Source organism: Synchiropus splendidus, chromosome 5 (genome assembly GCF_027744825.2).
Source record: "Synchiropus splendidus isolate RoL2022-P1 chromosome 5, RoL_Sspl_1.0, whole genome shotgun sequence".
Taxonomy (NCBI): domain Eukaryota; kingdom Metazoa; phylum Chordata; class Actinopteri; order Syngnathiformes; family Callionymidae; genus Synchiropus; species Synchiropus splendidus.
In genome coordinates this window covers 33082501-33102721 of record NC_071338.1, presented here as the reverse complement: position 1 = coordinate 33102721, position 20221 = coordinate 33082501, and the positions used below count along the sequence as shown (strand labels likewise).

Genomic DNA, 20221 nt, shown 5'->3' with positions numbered 1-20221 from the left:
CTGACGGATGGCAGTGGTGCCGCTAAAGGCTCCCGCCTCAGTCTGGAGTGCCAAACTGATAATCATGTGCCACTTAAGCCCTCGGAAAAGCACCTGACATTTGCTCCGGCTTTTGATCCATCCAGTGTGTGGAGTGAGGTTTCACACCAAGAACAATCCTCAGACTTCTAGCTTGTGTCTCTTGGGGCAGTTTCACACTGCAGGTTCTGTCTCGGGTGGCCTGAGTCCGATGCGCCCCCTGCTGTGCAGCCTCGCGCCTCTGCACCTCAGGCCATGTCCCTTGTATTCTCCTCAACTGGGGGCGCTCTATGCTCAATAGCTGGTTTGAGACCCACGATGAAGCACGTCTCCAGGAAGTTAGTCATCATCCGCGCAACAACCTGTTTACCACCATCGCCTTGACCTCCTTATTTCTGTCAATTCTTAATACTATGAGTCGTCCTCATCTCATCTCATCTCATGGCGTTTCACACCCAAAACTAAACATGAAAGAGTCTAGTCACGTTTAAGGAAATAGCAGAAACAAGCTGCGTGATACGGAGCGTGTGGATTGGTCCACGCTGCTCTCGCGACACCTTAAACACAGTGAGAGAGATGGCTGAGGATGGAGAAGGTTTTGGTCAGTGAAGTCCAGATCCAGACGTCTGAAATGATCACTGAATGGTCTGGTGATCTTCAGTAACTCTTTCCTCCTCACTGTCCTCCTCATGCAGGGACAGCTGCAGATCACAGCAGTGAGAACAGTGACTGTATAGCGCAGCGTGATTCACTGAAGCAACTCTGTCTGTCAGTAACATCAGGTGTTGATCAGCCTAATAAAGGAGAAAACACCTGAGGTATCAAACACCCACACACACGGCGAGTCCCAGACCACGGCGCTCCTGTTCCCCAGCACCAGTCTCCTGCAGCTGAAGCTGCTCACCTCAGTGTTCAGGGAGTCTGAGAAGTTGTTTTTGAACCATGTTGTGGGCCCAGACAGCCATCAGACCCTTTACTGCCAGGCATCTATCATGTTGGTGCAGAGTTGTGCTGTACACGTAGTTTCCAGCATCTAGCGCCCAGTCACCTGATGCCAGAAGCTCGCTACCCGTTGAGAGTTTCCTGAGACGAGGAGCGGGTCTCCAGCCGTGATCAAGTCCGCGGCCAAAACCCGCCACACTTGTGTCCACATCACTTCGAACGCGCTTTGTCTCGAGACAGAACACGCAGTGTGAAACTGCCCTGGGTCAGTAAAGAGCTCACTCAGGCTTTTAGCGAGGAGGCGTCCTGGCGACGCCCAGTTGTCTCAGCAGGTTTCCCTAAATGCCCATGTAACGCCCTACTCGTAGTAAAAGGTGTTTCCACCTGGTCATTTCGCCGAATATGATCAGAATCCGACGATGCTCCCCCCTTTTTGCAGCCGTACCATTTGTTTACTGGCGTAATCTGGCGGTTATCCACACCTGGCGAGTCGCTACACTCGCGGTGAGGAGGCGCTGTCATTGGTGGGGTGTTTGTTTAAAAGAGTGAAAGTTTAGAGAACAGATCCACAGCTGGTACAACTGTTGCTTATCTTGCATAAATATAAGAAAGAAGGTGAACAAATGAGCGTGTCGTAAGGGAACAAGTCATTATACATGTATATTTTTATTGTTTGTTTTTTTTAATGAATCAGCTGAGTAAAACATCTGCCCAGGAGACTCCTGCATCTGAGAGCGTTACCGTGGCAACAGCTACTCAGTTCATCTCTGTTAACCATTTGACTCAGATGTTTATTTGTTGTTTATTAAGTCAGTTTTGTACAAATAGATTTACTATTTACAGCTTCTTTTTTACAGCACTTCCTGCTTGCAGAATCCCGCAAATAAAAATGGCAGATGTTGAGTTGCGTCTCAGTTCTTACTTGACATTACAAATTGACCTTTTAAAAATATTTGACAGATTGATAGATTGAAAATTGATAGATCATTTTTGGGCAAAAGTGATGGAAAAAAGTCTCCGCAAAGAGGTCAATAGCAGCGATAGATGACTGTCTGGAAGGGAAAAAACAGATCAGAGTCTCAACGAAAAGAAAAGCCCTGAGGAGACCCGATGTTGAGGGTCCGAGTGTCGGAGACAGTCGTCCCCAGCCGCACACGCTGACTCCGGCTGGTCAGGAAGTCTGTCATCCATCTGCAGAGGGAGTCAGGCACGTCCAGCTGGCGAGGCTTGTCTTCAAGCAGAGCTGAAGTCTACAAACATGCATGCGTGGCAGCAGGTCATGGGTTCAATCCACCTTAAGAGGGGCGTGGCCTGGAAGCACACGCGTCTGTGTGAGATGTTGAGGAGGATAACCATGATCCTCTCACATGTCAGACAAAAGTGGTACCACATGACTCATACATAATTCTGAGTTAGAATTCAACCCAACACAACTGAAACAAATCGGTCGCCGCCTCCTCCGACTCCACAGCATCAGTCGGCGTGGACTCTTTTCTCTCGTCTCCCTTCACGTCCCACCGCGCCTCAACTTTTGCTTGAACATCATTTTTGGAAAGAAGGTCGACTGTGAACAAACCCAGATGAGATGAGTCGTGACCTTCAGCGATGACATTCATTTCAGAATCATCTTCAACATCAGCCGCCAGTCTCCGGTGGGACGGCAGCGCCGCAGCAAAGAGCAGCTTTGTAGCCAAATCCAATGATGGTTTTTACATTTGAAGTCTGCCGAGGCAGTTTGATGAAGAAAATGGCTGCTGCGGAGGCTGTGTGTGCAGAACCAGAGCTGTCAATCATCCACGAGTCATGTTCCCGCTCCTCTCTGTGATTTCTGCTGTTTCTCTCCATGTCACCAGGAACTGAAGGAGAGCAGAAGTGGCCTGTTCTTTCTGTCTTCCGTCTGTCCGCCTGTCTGTCCATCACCTGTCCATTCATCACTCATCCATCCATCATCCATCCATCCATCATCATCCATCCATCCACCATCAATCATCATCCATCCATCCATCCATCCATCTCATCTCTCTCATCCAACATCCATCTCTGTCCATCATCCATCAATCCACCTGTCTGTCCATCACCTGTCATTCATCACTCATCTGTACATCATCGATCCATCCACCTGTCCAATCATCACACATTCATCCATCTCTCTGTCATCATCCATCCATCCACCTGTCTGTCCATCATCCATCATCCACCTGTCCATCATCACTCATATATCTGTCCATCCATCATCCATCCATCCACCTGTCCATCCATCATCCATCCATCCACCTGTCTGTCATCACTCATCTGTCTGTCCATCCATCATCCATCCATCCACATGTCTGTCATCACTCACCTGTCTGTCCATCCATCATCCATCCATCCACCTGTCTGTCATCACTCACCTGTCTGTCCATCCATCATCCATCCATCCACCTGTCTGTCATCACTCACCTGTCTGTCCATCCATCATCCATCCATCCACCTGTCTGTCATCACTCACCTGTCTGTCCATCCATCATCCATCCATCCACCTGTCTGTCCATCATCCATCATCCACCTGTCCATCGTCACTCATATATCTGTCCATCCATCATCCATCCATCCACCTGTCTGTCATCACTCATCTGTCTGTCCATCCATCATCCATCCATCCACCTGTCTGTCATCACTCATCTGTCTGTCCATCCATCATCCATCCATCCACCTGTCTGTCCATCATCCATCATCCACCTGTCCATCGTCACTCATATATCTGTCCATCCATCATCCATCCATTCACCTGTCCATCACCAGTGTGAGGCACAGCTCATTCAGATTACGCTGCATTGGAGCTCGATCTGAGCTGATCAAACAAGAGTTTATCCAGTGGCTGTGTTTGTGTGAAAGATTCCCATGAAAGTGACAGAAGCATTTTATCTCCATCTCGACGTGAAGAGTCACAGAGACTCGACGGTTGACTCTCAGGACGAGGCCAAACACCTGCTGTGACTCGGCCTCCGTCAGCGATCTGGTCAGGAACGGAGAGATGAAAGAGGCAGAAGGACGGGGCTGCGCTGCCGACGTGCCCTCGGGCAGCGACGTCACGTTCAGATTCGCTGCGGCTGCTTTAAAAAGCACAATCGGGTTTTTAAGATCCTGCGCTTATCTGCGCTGCTGATTAGAGCAGACAATAAAGATCTTCTGGCTGCGAGGGAGAGACGGAGCTTTTTCAGATCTGAGATTAGAGCCGGTGTGAGACGGGTCTGTGGTGAAGTGAGCTCACACGTCTGCAGAAGCTCTCTCACCCCTGCAGCCCCTCAAACACCAGCCTCGCCCCCAGCTTCGCCCTCCACCTCTTTGGTCGGTGCCACTGGCTGGAGTCTTGAAGACGCCCAGGATGGAAATGAGTCCATCACCGAGACAAAGTGAGGAGGAGGAGGAGGACGAAGAAGACAAGTGGTGAGGAAGGACGGCCGCCGTGATGACGGGAAGCAAGAGGAGGAGGAAGTATGGGGCAGAAGAAGACATGAATGAATGAGAATAAGATGTTAATGTATAGTCCGTGATGAATTGATCTCATCTGTTGCTCAATGTAAATCAATAAAATACAAAACTGTCGTGCGCATTCGCCCAGGTGCATAGCTGCCTGTAACAGTTCTCCGTCACAACTGTAGTTTAAATTCTGATTCTGAGAAACATGGTGGAATAAAGCAAGAATAAACACACACAAAATCTCATCCAAATGAATCTCGGGGTAAAAAATGTATGGATTACAAAGTCCATAAATAAGTATTTACATCAATGACGTAGAGAAACACCAAAAATGTCCATAATGTTTCATAAAAAGTCAACGATACGGAATAAAATTGTCCCATTTTATATCTGCATTTCTGCCCCTATAGTCATCAATAATTAAAATATGGTTTAACATGTATTTTGATAAGTAATGATTATTTTGAGAGAATTTTTGTTTGCTTTTTTATTTATATTTACATTTGAAATATGTGACCCACAGTTGCCACGATTTTCACCACTTGATCTTCCAGTATTTATGATTTCTTTGGAGTATTTTTTAACATACAACAGGGTTTGAATAGTTGCCATGTTTTCACCTTTTCCTTATTCCTCCTTGTTTTCCTCATATTTTAGCCACAAAGTTGGCGTGGCATTGAAACCATGTTGTGTCCGGGCCCCTCAGCCCAGTCTGGCGTGGCCCCCGCGATGAATGGATGAATCGTTCCTAAAATCAGACAAGAGACGCGGCTGAGCGATATTTATAAAAATATATTTCACAAAGTAGGAAACAGTACAGGGTTCTTAGATTACAGTACAGGGAGTAAATAATTGAACGTACACACTTAGAAGCAGTAAAGCACAGTAGAAAATCTGCGTGTGGGTCTACTCCATATATATTGTTTAGTCTACTGCCATAGGACTAATCCAACTGCCGCCGTGTGCGAGAGCTAACGTGCAGAGACGAAAACCTACCACCTGATGGAGAAGCTAATGACGTCAGCAGGAACTCTATGTACAGTTTGGCTCCCAGACAGCAACGGTGAGTCCGGAAGAAGAGACTCCCGGGGGCCGCTGCACTCCCATTTGGCCCCGATGTTTGCTACGGAAATAGGAAGGTGAGCGGCGCTGCACTTCTGCGGAGAGTCGGGGAAGTCGTGTCGCCGACGTGATGTTTCTGGGTTGGGAGTTTCAGAACCAAAGCTCCGAAATTGAAAGGTGTCTTCAGCTGGTGACACGTCTGAAGAAGAGGAAGTGATCGTGGAGGGGCCCAGTGTGACCAGGGGACCCGGGGGTGTCGTGACATAACTGCAAACGCCATTTTGTTTTCCCTGTTCCACTGGCATTAGCATTGAGACGACCAGCCTTGTTGTTGCTGTGATGCAGGACGCAGCGTTTGAGGACGGAGTTTAGTTTGCGATTGGGTTGAAAAAAATCAAAATCAAAATTGAATGCAACTTATTTAAAATAATAATATATAAAAATAATAATTAAAAGAAAAAGATGTATAAAAAATGGAAAAGATTAATTACATAAAGAAAAATAAATTCTTATTAAATATAAAAAAAACAAACAAAATATATTTGGATTCATGAAGCCAACAATAGAAAATATATATATTCATAAATAATCTCTTGGTCATGGCAACACCAAATTGTTCAAAAAGTGAATACAACTACATTTTTTAAATGAATTTAAAAAAAAATCTCATTGTTAAAAAGAAGCCATAAATCTAATGTATTTTACACAAACACAATTTAACAAAACTTATGTCAGACGAGGGCAAAATAAAAAGAAAATATTCCTGGCTTCATTTCATCTTCTGATGTTGTCGTGAAGCAAAATATATTTTCCTGACTGACGCTCTTCAGCGCACCCCTCAATGTTCCCTCACGTCAGGTGGGATCAGAATGATGCACCCTTCCTGAGATTCCAGCCTGCAGTTTCAATAGGTCGCCTCCAGGATGTCAGAGATGGAGGCTCATACTGTATGTGCCTCGCATCAGTGAACCTCCTCTGTTCTCCTCCCACTTCCATCATCAGCCTCTGCGCTCAGCCTGACCACACGACTTCTCATCTGGAGCAGAGAACTGCGACAGCCGTGAATGTCCGACTCTTCTGGCAGCACCTGAACGCATCACTCTCGTGGTGTCCTCACAGGGGCTGAGACATCAGGTGTGTACGATGAGGACGGGGAGTGATGCGGCAAACTCCGAGCGAAAACTGAAGCTGACAGCCAGAGACAGACGTGACTGCTGCGCTGTCCAGGGTGTCCCCCGCCTCACTCTCTCAGCAGCTGGGACACACTTCAGTCTCCCGGGGCCGACAGACGGCAAGATGATGGACCAAGTGTTTATTTATGTATTTTATGGCCGTCATTCACCAGGCCCGTTTTTTGACAACACAGGGGGAACCAGTGAGAAAAAAAATAAAAATAATGGAGCGCATAAAATCAATTAAGTTATTACAAAATAATCATAATCATAATGATGAAAACAGACACACAATATAAATAAGACAGTTGTCAATTTAGAATTTTTTCTGACACAATCTTTCATTAATTGAAAAAAGTATAAAACGAGTGAAGAGAAATTATACAAAAAGAAATCAATAAAAGGATGCATTTATGGTAAAATAAAAATAACAAAAAAAATGACATTTAACAGAAAACCACCAAGTGGGTGAGGTTTGGTATAAAAGTGTGGAAAAATCAAAGAAATAATCTTTTTTGCAAATCATAATTGTGTGTTAAATGATTAAATTGTTGTTTACTTTCAACTGTTTACGTCTAAGAATGTTGCTTATAAAAGGAGGAACCAGAGTGAAAGAGTGTGCGGTGTGTATTGTGGTATAATGAAACTTCAGAGCGACACTTCAGAGGAGTCCTCGATCCCTGTCATGTGACCTTCTCGTCCTCCTCAGAAGAGCGTGATATTTTCCCTCAAAAGAGTGGTGAGGTCATCACAGACGCTCAGAGACGTCAGGTCCCCTCACGAGGCGGCGCTCCGTGACCGAAGGCTGGGACGCCACCTCAACGCCTCTCTATCCTGAGTCTCACTCCGCTGCTCGGCCCCTGGGACCACGCCTTCCAGTACTGGTCCAGACCCCCTGCCTGGACCCCTTCACTGCCATCAACTGGCTGCTTCAGTCGGGATTCACTTGAAATATTTACTTCTGTTACAGTTCTTTAAATGATGAGGGGGGGAGAAAAAACACAAGAGTTGATTGTCGAAATGTCCTCAAATTCTGTCCCATCACAGCAACAATTTCATTGGTTGGTTTGAGTCATCTGTGAATCAGAACTGTCAGGACGCCAGGAACCTCTCGGGGTCGATGCGTGTGGGCCGGTCTGGTCCCCGCGTGAAGCCGCGTGCGTGTGTGAGCGTGTGAGATCAAAAGCACGGAGCAGAAACCCAAGAATATCCCATAAAAACAAGAAGATCACAATTGTATTGAACGTAGCTTCTGTTAAAAAGAAGGCCTCAGAGTTTCTACAACGCTCTCCTCTCGCCCTCCCGCCAGTCTGTGGTCGATACAAAGAGTCGTACAAAGCGAGCGCCTTCGGGGCTTCGCATGGTCTTAGAAATGCCGCCACCAGAGAACATATCAAATGATTAACAAATCCACCTTAAAGCCAAATGTGTTTTCTAAATCAGTCACACGTACATTCATCGTAGTAATGAAGACCTTGTATTGCTTTTTTTTTTTTTCGTTTCCCCTCTCAGCTCTTTTTAATCTTTGAGCGCCGGACGAGGAGGAGGAAGTGAGTCTCCCTCGACAGTGTCTGTGGTCCGCGACTTCCCGAGCTTCAGAGGCCTCCGTCTCCGTCCCTGTTGCTAGGGTGACGGCGGGGAACGTGCCAGCAGGAAGCATCAAACTTGTTCAGGAGACGTCAACACTGCAGAGGTCTTCAGCGGGAGGCAGGGCGGAGTCGCTCCTGGAACAGGACTGGTTTCACCTCAGGACCCGAGAGAGTCGCCCGAGGTGCTCGTGGTCTTCTCAGATGGAGAGGAGAGGAGGGACCAGGAATGTTGGAGCAGGAGATGAGGATCCACGTGGTTCATGGTGAAGGAAGATATGGGGGAGTGACTCATATGAAGGTGGAGGAGGTTCTATGACCACAGAAGAAGAAGAACCCTGATTTAGAAATGAGCCGCACCGTGAGGTACGCAGAGGGTCGTTTTACACCGTAAATGTTTTGGATAATTCCGGAGGAATCACAGAGTAAGGAAGAGGAATGTTGAACTGAGGAGTGGAGGTGAAACAGGGATGAAAGCGCTCGCAGAGAAGTGACCGTTGGAGCCAGGTGGATGGTGAGCAGAGGATGTTTGGACGTCCTCTGACCCGAGTGAGGCGCTACAACCCGGAAACGATGACCAGATTTGAGAGGCCATGGTGATGGAAGTCACATGATCCTGTATCAAAGGTCCTGAGGTCAAACCGGTCCAGTCAGCCGCTTTCAACACCAGAGGCTTTCACTCAGTCTCCAATGTTGCCACGGTTTCAGACTCGACTGGTCAGCTTCACTCTCGCACCCCAACGTCCTGGCCCGGGGCCAAAGACCTCCCAAGACCTGCGGTGCACACCGTCCCTTGAATCTGGGGGGTGCCAGCAAGGCCGTCCCACAGCACACAACTAACACCCAAAAATACCGCTATACACTCCACGACGGACTGCTACGTTCACACTCAAGAATCTCCTAAAGAAGTCATTGTTTGGCTCAACGATGACGATGACGACTGCTAGACCTCCATCTAAGAAGAGTAGAAAAAAGTGGCCTCTTTTGTTTTTTGTTTCTCTAAAAGCCAGCGCTCCCGCTAACACACAATATGTGGACAAAACGGAGGGAAAAACTGGAGGGTCCTAGCAAACCAAAGGTCAGGTCTCCCGGTCGCTTTCGCCCACAGAGTAGAGCTCCCCGAGTCTTCTGAAGCGCGGACCCCACTCTCTCAGATAGTCATAGTTCTGGTCCGAGTCCGAGGACGCCGTCTCCAGGGAGCTGAGCGAGCCGGCCATGGAGCCCCGACCCTCGTATCCGTAAATCTGAATGGAGTCGTAAGGCGGCGCCGTGGGGTCATTGTCCGCCTCGTGGAGCCGCACGTTGATGAACTCGTCCACGTCCACGCCGTTGGGCCCCGAGTGCTGCCCCGCCCGCGGCATGAACTGCAGATCCGGCTTGATGTCCTTGCGCGGCAGGTAGCCGTTGATGCCGTCCGGGTTCTGCAGCGTGGCGATGTCGAACGCCTCGGTGTCCTCCTCGCCGCCGCCTTCGTCGTCGTACCGGATGATGTTCTCCCTCACGTCCTCGTCGTCCTTGATGATCAGCGGCTCGTTCTTGTGTCTCCGCAGGGTGACGAAGAGCACCACTATTACTGTCGGAAAGAAGAAGAAACAGGGCGGCGGAGGGAGGGGGAGGGAGTCCGGGTCAAGCTTCGGCGGGTGGAGTCGGACCAGAGGGGAGAAGAACAAGCTCCTCACCTAACAGCAGGACGATGCAGGCCAGGATGGCGATGAGCGCCCCCATGCTCAGCCCGATGGGCAGGACGTAGGCCTCCACGTTGCAGGACTGCACGACAAAGTCTTTGCTGCAGCCGCAGACCCGGATGGTCAGGGTGTTGGTGCTGCTCATGGGCGGGTTGCCGTTGTCCGTGACGATGATCGGCAGGAAGTACATCTCCTGCTTCTGCCTTCGGAAGGTGTCGTGCTTGGCCAGCACGGTGATGGAGTTGTCTGCGGGAGAGGGGGAACATGTGGGCGCCATTACTTCCTCAACAGCGACGGCGCGAAGAGGACCGCGGGAGCAGAGCAAACTCATTTCACATTAATCGTCACCGCGCGTTTTCATGCCTCCGCTAGCTCTTCATTCGCCCGCCGGGGCGCCTGCACAGACCCGTAAAACAGAGGGTCGCCGGCGGGTTTCGTGATTGAACGCGGAGGAATCGGAGGAACAGAAGTGTTTCGACATGCCGGCACCACGTGAAGGCGTGAGGCTGGCGGGGGACCAAACACCAGAGTCTGATGCAGACGCCTCCAATGATCCCAAACACAAAATCCAATCCTCAACTGCAAATCTACTGCAGCCTATTATAATGCTGCGCATCTTGAACTGACATTTTTGTTCCTTAATACGTGAGAACGATGGAGACAAACACCAAGATACACCGAATCAAACTCCTCATCCGAAACACGTATTTGTGTTTTTTCAGTTTGAAATAATATTTCAGAATGATGAAAGTAAATGCGTGAAATGGCGGAGGGAAACAAGACTAAATGGAGGGTGAAGGTGTATTTTCTGTCACATTAGTAGCTAATTAAGTTGTTCATCATCCTTCTGAACGTTGCATTTCAAACGTTAAGTCGTTATGTACTTAAAACATGAATCATTCTGAAGAGAAAAGGCAGCAAAACAAAAGAAAAAGGAAAGTCAAATATTGTAATTGCAGTAAAATATGTTGATAAAAGAATCACTGATTCATTTCACTTGAACTTGTCATGAAAAAATGCAGGGAGATGTTCCGTGACAATGAGTCATTCATGAGGATCTCATTTCAATAATTTGGATTCAGTTCTTAAAATGATTCAGAACCAGAGTTCAGTCTCAGGGCTGAGTCAGAGTCAGTGACGGAGCAGGAAAATGGCTCACGGGTTAAAAACTGTGTCACTTAGTTTGTTCACTGGAACTCAGGAGTCTGGCTCCGGGAAACATGACTCGCTCACTGCAAAGTTCCCAGAATATGACTCATTTGTGAGTCACACCTTGTACTTGACTGACTGGCTTGTGTTAACACGAGAGTCCAGTTTGGTTTGTTCCAAGCGAGTGCCCACTGAGTCATTAAGGTTTTGCGATTGTGGTTCACCCAGCGATTCAACGGATCTAAAACACGACAGTCAATTTCACCTCCCAATAACGGACTCGAGTAGTGGCTCACGGGTTAATCAGGAAGGAGAAAAACAAACTCAAACGGCTCAACAACTCTTCCCAGAGACTTGGACTGGAGCAGCTGATTCTCTGCGGGGAGGAGTCATTAAACGTCTCATGCAGGTGTCACATGATCCGGATCTTTGATGCAGATCTGAGTCGCCGGCTCGTCTTTGGTGCCGTAACTTCCTGTGAGACGGGCGCCCGAGCTCTGATATCTGACGACACGCCGCCGCGAGCGCAGGCGTCCCAGACCCTCTCGCGGCCTCCGCGGGCTTCAGAAAGGTGCCAGCTGCTGTTTTGCCGACGCTCCTGTGAAGACGGCTGCTCATTAGCTGGCGCCCCTCAATCAAAGACTCAAGATCTGCGGCGGTGGAGTGGCGCCACGCGGCTGGAGAGGCGAGGAATTAGCTGCGGCGATGGAGTGTGTGGAAACATCTGCGCCGCCACGTGATCAAAGGACCTCGGAAGGGAATCGTTCCCTCTCTGCGTGAGCCACGTGGGGACCATATGCTGGGACCTATATGTGCTTGTGAATATTCCACCGGCTCCGGAACAAAGCAGCTAGCTTTGGTTCAGTAGCTCTGCTCAAACATGCAGCGGAGCCGGCACGGGGGCCACCGCGGGGCCCACTTTCAAACACCAGGGTGATTCCATCCATCGCTCGCCTACGGGTCCAATGACGATCGGACCAGTTGAGGAGGAGGGTACGGAGCACAGAGCGCTCTAGTGATGGCGGGCCAGTGAGGCTTCGTGAAACAGTGGCCTCATTCTCAGAGCTCAGTAGGTGGCGCTCTTGGTAAAGAAATGAGATGAGGCTTCATTGGAACGGTTGCTCAAGTCCATTTAGAGCAAAGAGCGGCATCTAGTGGCTCTGAAAATGAGGTTTCATGAAGCCTCACCAGCCTGTGGGTACGTCATGCATTAATTGTATCATTGGGACAATAACTGACTCAAACATTCATTCATTTATTTATGGAAGTGTAGTGATAAATAGGGAATGTTTGGGGTTTTTTCCCCAGTGGTTGATGTAGGACACTGTTTCATGAAGCTTCTTCACTGCGAGGCTCATTTCAGCGCCCACTAGAGGGCACTGTCTGCTCTTAAAGCTTGGCATTTGACCAATGAAACCGCACATCATCTTTAACCCGATGGCGCCACCTACTGAGGACACTGTTTCATGAAGCCTCACAATTGAGAATTGCTCCAGCTTTGACTTCGCTTTCTCTCATCAGGCACCAACACAGTGAATCTGTTTCAGTTCTGAGCGACTCATTTATTAATGACTCAGACTTGGCTGGGGAAAGGGCTTAGGTTGCAGGGCTGGACGAGTCTCAATAGTGAGAAGCCAGCGGAAGAAGCTGGGCTGTTGTCTGGCCCTCTGACGGTCACGTCATCCTCCTCATTCCGAACACGGTGGACAAACATCTGCAGCTCAGGATACTGGCTCGAAGTTAAGACTCGTCTCTCATCGTAGTGTGGTCAGTCGGCAGTGTGAGCACCACACAAACCTTGACTCTCAAGTCACCTGAAGCATCGAGTGATATTCTTGTTTTGAAATAGCGCGATGCCTTCATCCACGCTCCGTCCACGCTCGGTCAATATTTTAATTCAGACGGATGGCGGGGCCAGATTTTGTTGCGAAGCCGATGCCGCACCTTTGCTCCCCTCCTCCGACCTCAGAACCTTCCCGTCGGCGTGTGGGCGACACTTAACCTCTTCACTGTGCTGTGTGCCCACACTTCAGCTCATCACCGCAAACAACAGCGGCGCACACGGCGCTCGGGCGGCCGCCGCTCTCCACTTAAGTGCCTCCCTCAGCTGCCGATTCAGATGGAAACAGTGGCTGGAGTGGCGGGGGTGGGAGGGTGAGGTGGGGGTGGGGGTGGGGGGGTGAAGTGTGTCGGATATAGCAGCCAGGCACAACACGTGCAACCTGCACAGAGAAGGCCGTCATGGCGGCTCAGCCTCGGGAAGCGTTCGAGGAACGCATTTTAACCTGTGAGTCACGAATCACTTTCACTGTTTGATCGCTAGGGACACGCTCATGAGGCTTCATGAAACACTGTCCTCATGTTCACAGCCACTAGACGGCGCTCTCTGCTCTAAAATCTTCAGAACCCAAAGGAACCTCACATCACTTTCAAACCGAGAGCGCCACCTACTGAGCTCTGGAGATGAGGACACTTTCATGAAGGCACATCAGCTTCTAGGACTCGAACACAGACTGAATCTCTCACAGTGAGACCAGCTGCGGTTTCGTTTCACTTCCACTGCCTGAGTGGCCTCTAAAGGAATCATAATGCCGTGTGAATCAATAATGATTCCTCAGTCAAGAGAGGCTAAAGAGTCTTAATGTATAACTGTGACTCAAATGTTTTTAGTCATTCAGTCATGACACTGAATCCATTCCGGGACAAAGTTCATGTTGCTGAGGGGTCAGAGAACTCATGGTCGGTTCTTTACATTAACCCGTGAGTCATGAATCTGCTGCACTCCTGACCTATAATATCACAGGATCGCGGAGTAACTCATGTGCTTGTGAAGACTCGCCATGACGTGAGACTCTGGAGGCTTCCAGACAGCGGTTCCGATGTGTGGACCTGAAAATGAGTCACGACTTCCAGAGCCACTCACAGAAAGTGGGCCTAAATTGCTCCGTTTCGTGACCAGGTTTGACTTTGCTTTGTCTCATCAGGCACCAACACAATGAATCTGCTTCCATTCTGAGCCAGTCTTTTATGAACGACTCAGAATCGGCTGGGGAAAGGGTTGGGGCTGCAGGGCTGGATGAGGGCGCCTTGTGCAGGAGTCTCATTAGTGAGGAGCCTCCAGAAGAAGCCGGGCCACACCGTGACCCGCCTTCACGGCCTCTTTCCTCCGTCAGCAGAGGGACGGCGCCCGCAGCTCCTGCAGCCGACAGACGGCGGGTACCATCTGAAGCTCCGCCGCCCCGAGCTGACAGCGTTACACAACCTCATCATGACGGCAGGCTGTTCGAGGAGCCGAGAAGAAGCACGGCAGATAAGCAAACCAGCACTTTACAAGTAAATCTGCCGCCATCTGTCTCCACAGCTCGCAGGACGTCACCCGCCGTGGAGCCGCGAGACGACCGGGGAAAGGCACGTGGGCTGGGGAGTGGAAGAGAAGCTGCCGTCCGGGCGTCTGTGAGACCCCGCCTCCAGCCGGGGGTCCGGGGCGCCGGCTCACCTTGGTTGTTCTTGATGGTGAAGTTGGGGTTGTGCAGCATCTCCGGCACCAGGCGGTAGTCGAAGTAGTGGCCCTGAATGGGGTCGTCTTTGTCCACGGCGCTGACGGTCTGGATCACCTGGGAGGACAGCAGAGGTCAGTTTGGGTCCACCCCGGTGCCCTTGCTAGCCAGCCAGCCAAGCAATGTGGAATAACTAGTGAGCGCAGAAATGCTTCGCCGTCTTTTCCGACTTGTTCATCAAATGAATGGCAACAAAAGTCCTCGTAACTGAGTCGACACTTCAGTTTCATTCTTTGTTGTCAGTGTTTAAACCCAGGAAATTGTTATTTACTCTGTAGTCTTTTCACTGGATGAAACTATTTCATTCGATTAGTCCATCTTTTTTTGGTCGAAAAAATCTCGAGAAATGTTCAGAAACTTACATATTTTCAGTTTTCAACGTGAATTTTCATTTATTGATTTTTCAAATTGTTATGATTTTTTTAGTTTTTCTTTTTTTTCTTTCTTTTCAAATTGACTCACAGATATTTATTTTATTTTTTTATTTTAACATGTATTTATATTTTAGTCGACAGAGTCTTTTTGTTTTGATTTAGCTAGTTAGCTTTTTACTTCTTTTTTTCATGATTCATTTTTAATAACTGTCTCAATTAATATTGATAAAAAACAAAGCATTAATTTTCAAAGTGCATTGTTTTCCTCTACATGAAAAATATTTTCAGCAAGTTTTTTGTGTGTGTTGCACTTTTTCTGTTCTTTTTCATTCACATCAAGTTCCCTCACTGACATTTCAAATAAGAATTATTTTGTATTTTATTTACATTTTGTACTCTCACTCTTGTTTTTTTCAATGTATATGTGTGTTTTTTCCATTAATCCTTGTCTCATGATTGTCTCATTAATATCACTTTGAAAACAATACATTGTTACATTTTAACTTATTTTGCGCTGCAATCTCTACTGAACTTTTTTCATTGATTCATGTTTTTTGGTGCTACTTAGTTTTCTTTTTTGCTTTACCTGAAATCGATTGGCTCATATAGTAAACCACTGTTTTTCTTAGTTTTTTGTCTTGTTTCCAAGCGTTTTGGGCAGCTTTGCTTTCCCTTTTTTCCACATCAAATTACTGTCTCATTGAAATCACTTAAAAAAAAAAAAAAACTTGCGATTTGACTTTTCCTACTTGGCCAACTGACGATTAAATTAGATTTTGCGACTTCACTGAGAGCGAGCGCTGGGCGGTTCACGGACTCCATCAGTGAGCGGACAGCTGGAATGAAGTTTTCACTCTGGGGTTGTGACGGCGCTCTACGTGGCGGAGCGGCTCGCCGCCTTCATCTGTCATCATCGGCCGTCGAGCGCCTCCAGGATTGATTGGAAATTGGAAGTGGGGCCCTGCGGGACGGACGCCCCTCTCCCCGCGCTCGCCGCTCTCAATAAAGCCCCCTACTGTTGGCTCCCTGGAACGAGGTCGATAGATGAGAAGTGGAATGCAAAGTACGAGTCCGGGATTTTTGGCAGGAGCCAGCGATTGTGCCATCTGGAGGACGACATGAAAGACGGCCCTGAGTTATGATGCGCTCTGATCAAATCTGACTGCTCTACTTTCCCCTCCGCCGTGTTGCCGGGCGAGCTGGACCAACCAGGTCCAGGGCCACTGGCTCCTCCCCTAACAGACACCTCAGGAGCTCCACCTCTGCCGGTGGCTCGTCCAGGACCGCCATTTTCCTCTCCTCACACGTAGCATCAAAGCTATAACCCTCTGTGGCGAACCCCTGAGCTGCAGCCTAACCGGGGCACGGCTTGGTTCAGATTCACGGATGAGATTATCCCGCAGGAGCAAAGTGTGTCGCGTGTCACCTTACCTGCCCAGGTTTCCCGTTCTCACACAGAAAGGCCTCGTACTCGGTGGCGAACTCCGGAGCGTTGTCGTTGATGTCCATGACCCGGATGGCCACGATGGCCCTGGATATCTGGCTGTGGTTTCCTGGCGAGGACAGAGGGAGCAGAGCCGTTGACTGAGCAGTATTCAACCAGACGACTGAATCCACAGCAACAGACTTGGACGAGTCCTGCGTGTCATCACAGCTCCCCAGGAACCTCCTCCTGCCGGAGTATCGAGGTGTTCCATGTCAACTGAGACACATCAGCCTGGGTCTGCCCCATGGCCGCCTCCCAGCTGGAAACCTCACTGGTCCAGGAGACCTCCTGAAAGAGCCACCACGTCTGTCTTCTCTGTGGGGGAGCAGTGGTTCTCTCCTGGACAACTGAGCTTCTCTGTCTGAGACAGTCCAGACAGAAGAACTGTGGCTCACTCCAACACTGGTGACCCCAGGCGAGAGGAGAAACCCATCAGTCAGTGAAGAGCTTTGCCTTCTGGCTCAGCTCTTTCTTCATGACTGAAGATGCTCACTGATCTGTCTGTCAATCTCCATCCTCCCCTCACTCGAGAACAAGACCCCAAGATACTGGAACGCCACCTGTGGAAGATCCTATCTCCACCCAGGACCGAGGTCTTCTCCAAAGTCATAACCAACGACTGCTCTCCCTATAAAGAGGGAGACTTTAGCTTGAAAAACAGCCAGTGATTTGGGGGGCACCAGAGTCAACATGTTCTTTTTAATGCGGCGCATTGTTCATCAAACAGCGTGAAGCCTGAGTGCGACCACAATCTGCTCTATTGTTTTTTCCTCCAGAGGTATTTTTCAGGAATTATTAAAAAGGTTTGAGACAAATGTAGCGCGCTCCTGCGGGATGAAGGGTCACGACAGGAAAACAGAGGTGTAATTTTCGAGCCCGTGGACGGACGGCGCAGGCAAATCTGCTCCGCGGGGCTACATGCTAACCAGGTCCGCCTGGCAGCGCCGGCGTGTTTATTACGGCTCTGAATCATTCCCCGCGCCTGTGAAATCACTTGAAAGTCGCGGCGCGTACGTTCGACATAAACCGCGCCGGCGTGCCTCCTGGCAAAGTAGCTGCAGCTGCAGATAGCAGCGTCTCTAATAGGAATTTGCCAAAATAAACATGGCGGCTGTGCTCCCCTCTCCGACAGGGAGAAGTGGGGAGAGGAATAGATCTGTTCCCGGTTCCATCCTGACGCCATTTGCTACCCAAACGTTCCGCCGCCTCGCACCAGTTGACATCTGACTAATCAGATTCTATTCCCTGTCTGCCGCCGCGGGGGGAGGGAGGCGGAGGGCGCTGTCTCCCTCCCTGCCCTAATCCATCTATCACCGTCCGGCTGTCAATTTCCACTCTCCTCACTGACTGGCCTAATCTCCAGCGAGTCCCTGGGACCGAATGTAGGACTCCGGCAGAAAAGCGGGGTAATTGATGCGGGTTTGCCTGCTCACAAAGATGAGGTGGTTTGATTCCGGTGACTTCAGGGCAGATCCTGCTCAAGTCTTTGCGTGAAGGACGACACCACGACGACACTGTGGCCCCCACTTAGAACGTTCACCTGACGATGGGGAGCCTCATGGAGCACGTGTGGAAGTGGCACTGACTGTGGTTCCGTGCAGAGCGAAGCACGACTGAATCAATAGCTCCATTACGCCCCGAGTCAGATTACGTCCATCTGGTTAACATGTAGCGCAGAGGCCATCGAGCCAGCGGTGCTTCGTAGTGGCGCCGTGAGCTCTTCAGCCCTTCAGCAGTGGCCGCCGACAGGCAGCGAGGAGCCGTGGAGACAGTGATGGTGCTGACTGACGCACTAGTTTCACTTCAGAGCTCAGGAATCAGCGAGCGACGGTTCAACGCCGTCACCATCATGGAGCCGCCATCATCCTCAACACGCTGCCTTCGCCAGGTTTGGGGATTAAACTCCCAAGTTTCTGAATGAAGTTAAATATTCTGGAGATTGTGTTGACTATGTATCACGAGAACGATGGATGTAGAGCAACTAAAGTACTTCAGCCTTGACTAGCTTAGCAACCATGCTAACGGTTGCTAACATGGGCATAATGTCGTGTCCTTGAACCAACAAATCACGTCTATTTTTATGAGAACTAAGGATCAAACCACGTGAGTGAAGGAAGGTGAAGACACATCGGCAGATCATCAGGTTAGTCATCTGACCACCGCAGACATGGACTCAGACTGAGGAACACACACTGCAGGTTCCACACACCACTGCTCCATTGTTTAGAAGGTTATTACACGTCATTAGACCCTGATGAGTCTCGGAGTTTGTTCACTGAAGCTGCTGGCTACATGCTAGCTGAGTCCAGCTACTGGCTACATGCTAGCTCAGTCCAGCTACTGGCTACATGCTAGATTAGTCCAGCCACTGGCTACATGCTAGCTGAGTCCAGCTCCTGGCTACATGCTAGCTGAGTCCAGCCACTGGCTACATGCTAGCTGAGTCCAGCTCCTGGCTACATGCTAGCTGAGTCCAGCTCCTGGCTACATGCTAGCTGAGTCCAGCTCCTGGCTACATGCTAGCTGTGTCCAGCTCCTGGCTACATGTCGTGGAGTCCGACTCAGAGAAATTCCAGTCTCCCTCCAGTAGTTGAACTCAGCATTTTAAAAGACTGATTTAAGACAGACTAACGCGACCTAAAACTACCACCATGGCAGTCGTCCATATTCACACAGCTCAGAGGGTTCAGTGGTCGATTCGTCGGCGTGTCTTTGGTTCTGACGGCGCGCTGGGCTGCTACTGCCGCCAGTGTGTGAGTCAACGACAAGCACTTTGGTTGCTAACTGCGCCACAAAAAAACAACTTCATGGCTAACTCGACTCGGCCAACTCAGTCAGAATTACTTCTGTATGCAAAAACGTCATAACATATTCATTCAGGATGAATATTACAGACAGAGAGTTGCAAACGTGATGTTCCCATGTGGGGCGACGCAGAAGAACCGTCACAGTCAAACAAAAGAGCTCTCATTTTAAACGTGCCTTTTGGAGAACAGTGAGGAGGAAAAAGGCGGGTCCTCTGAAGCGCCGCCGTCCTTGGTCACATGTCCTCGCGGGACCACATCAGTGGCGTTTGTGCGGCTGATTCATAAATACAAGCGTTTACAGCGACTCTGTCGATTACCACTGATGAATAATTCCAATTAAAATCTCATCTCATTAAAATGTCCTTTATTGTCTTCTCAGACGTCGATTACCGCCGAGTCATTAGCATGCTGGGTTTTTGGCCGTCATGTTTTAAACATGGCCGCGGGGCGCTCAAAACCACTTGGAAGGTTTTTAAATGCAAGCGTCTGTTTTGATGGGCCCATGTCGACCGACTGGGGGAAACGTTGCCGTCGCTCCGGATGTCAAGTGGAACACGCGGCAAGCGCGTCACGTCCTGGCGGTTTCACCCCGCGATGAACACCGCCCCCTTCAGGAGGGAGGTGGAACAGCAGGAGAAGAAGTCACCTCTCTGGGTCACACGTTGAGTTTCTAAAGAGCGCCGTTTAAGACTTGCTTTCCTCGACTTGTCATTTGCTCCTGAAACAAGGAGCTGTGACTCGGCGTCAGGCTCACTCCAGCAGCTCTGTGATTAAAGCCAGGCGGCGGCGGCGGCGGCGGCATCTACGCGAGGATGAATGGAGGTGGGGGAACAAATAATAGCTGGGAGGGCTACATGAAGCTTTATCACAACGCACAGCTCCCGACACACAATCTGTATGCTAATGGACGGCTACATATGGCGC

At 49.4% G+C, this 20221-nt stretch overlaps 1 protein-coding gene across 2 annotated transcripts in view; it reads right to left on the bottom strand.

Annotated features, from left to right (window-relative positions):
- Positions 1-5184: 5184 nt before the first annotated feature.
- cdh8 (cadherin 8) overlaps positions 5185-20221 on the bottom strand; it is a 103096-nt gene continuing 88059 nt past the window's right edge. Inside the window, exons 9-12 of one of the 2 annotated variants that reach the window (XM_053866087.1) lie at positions 16436-16557; positions 14570-14687; positions 9919-10170; positions 5185-9812 (exon numbers count right to left, since the gene is read on the bottom strand). In XM_053866087.1, the coding sequence (XP_053722062.1) occupies positions 9319-9812; positions 9919-10170; positions 14570-14687; positions 16436-16557 (986 nt within the window). In that variant the 3' untranslated portion in view covers positions 5185-9318. The remainder of the gene's footprint in view (positions 9813-9918; positions 10171-14569; positions 14688-16435; positions 16558-20221) is intronic. The other variant, XM_053866088.1, reaches the window with a different exon arrangement.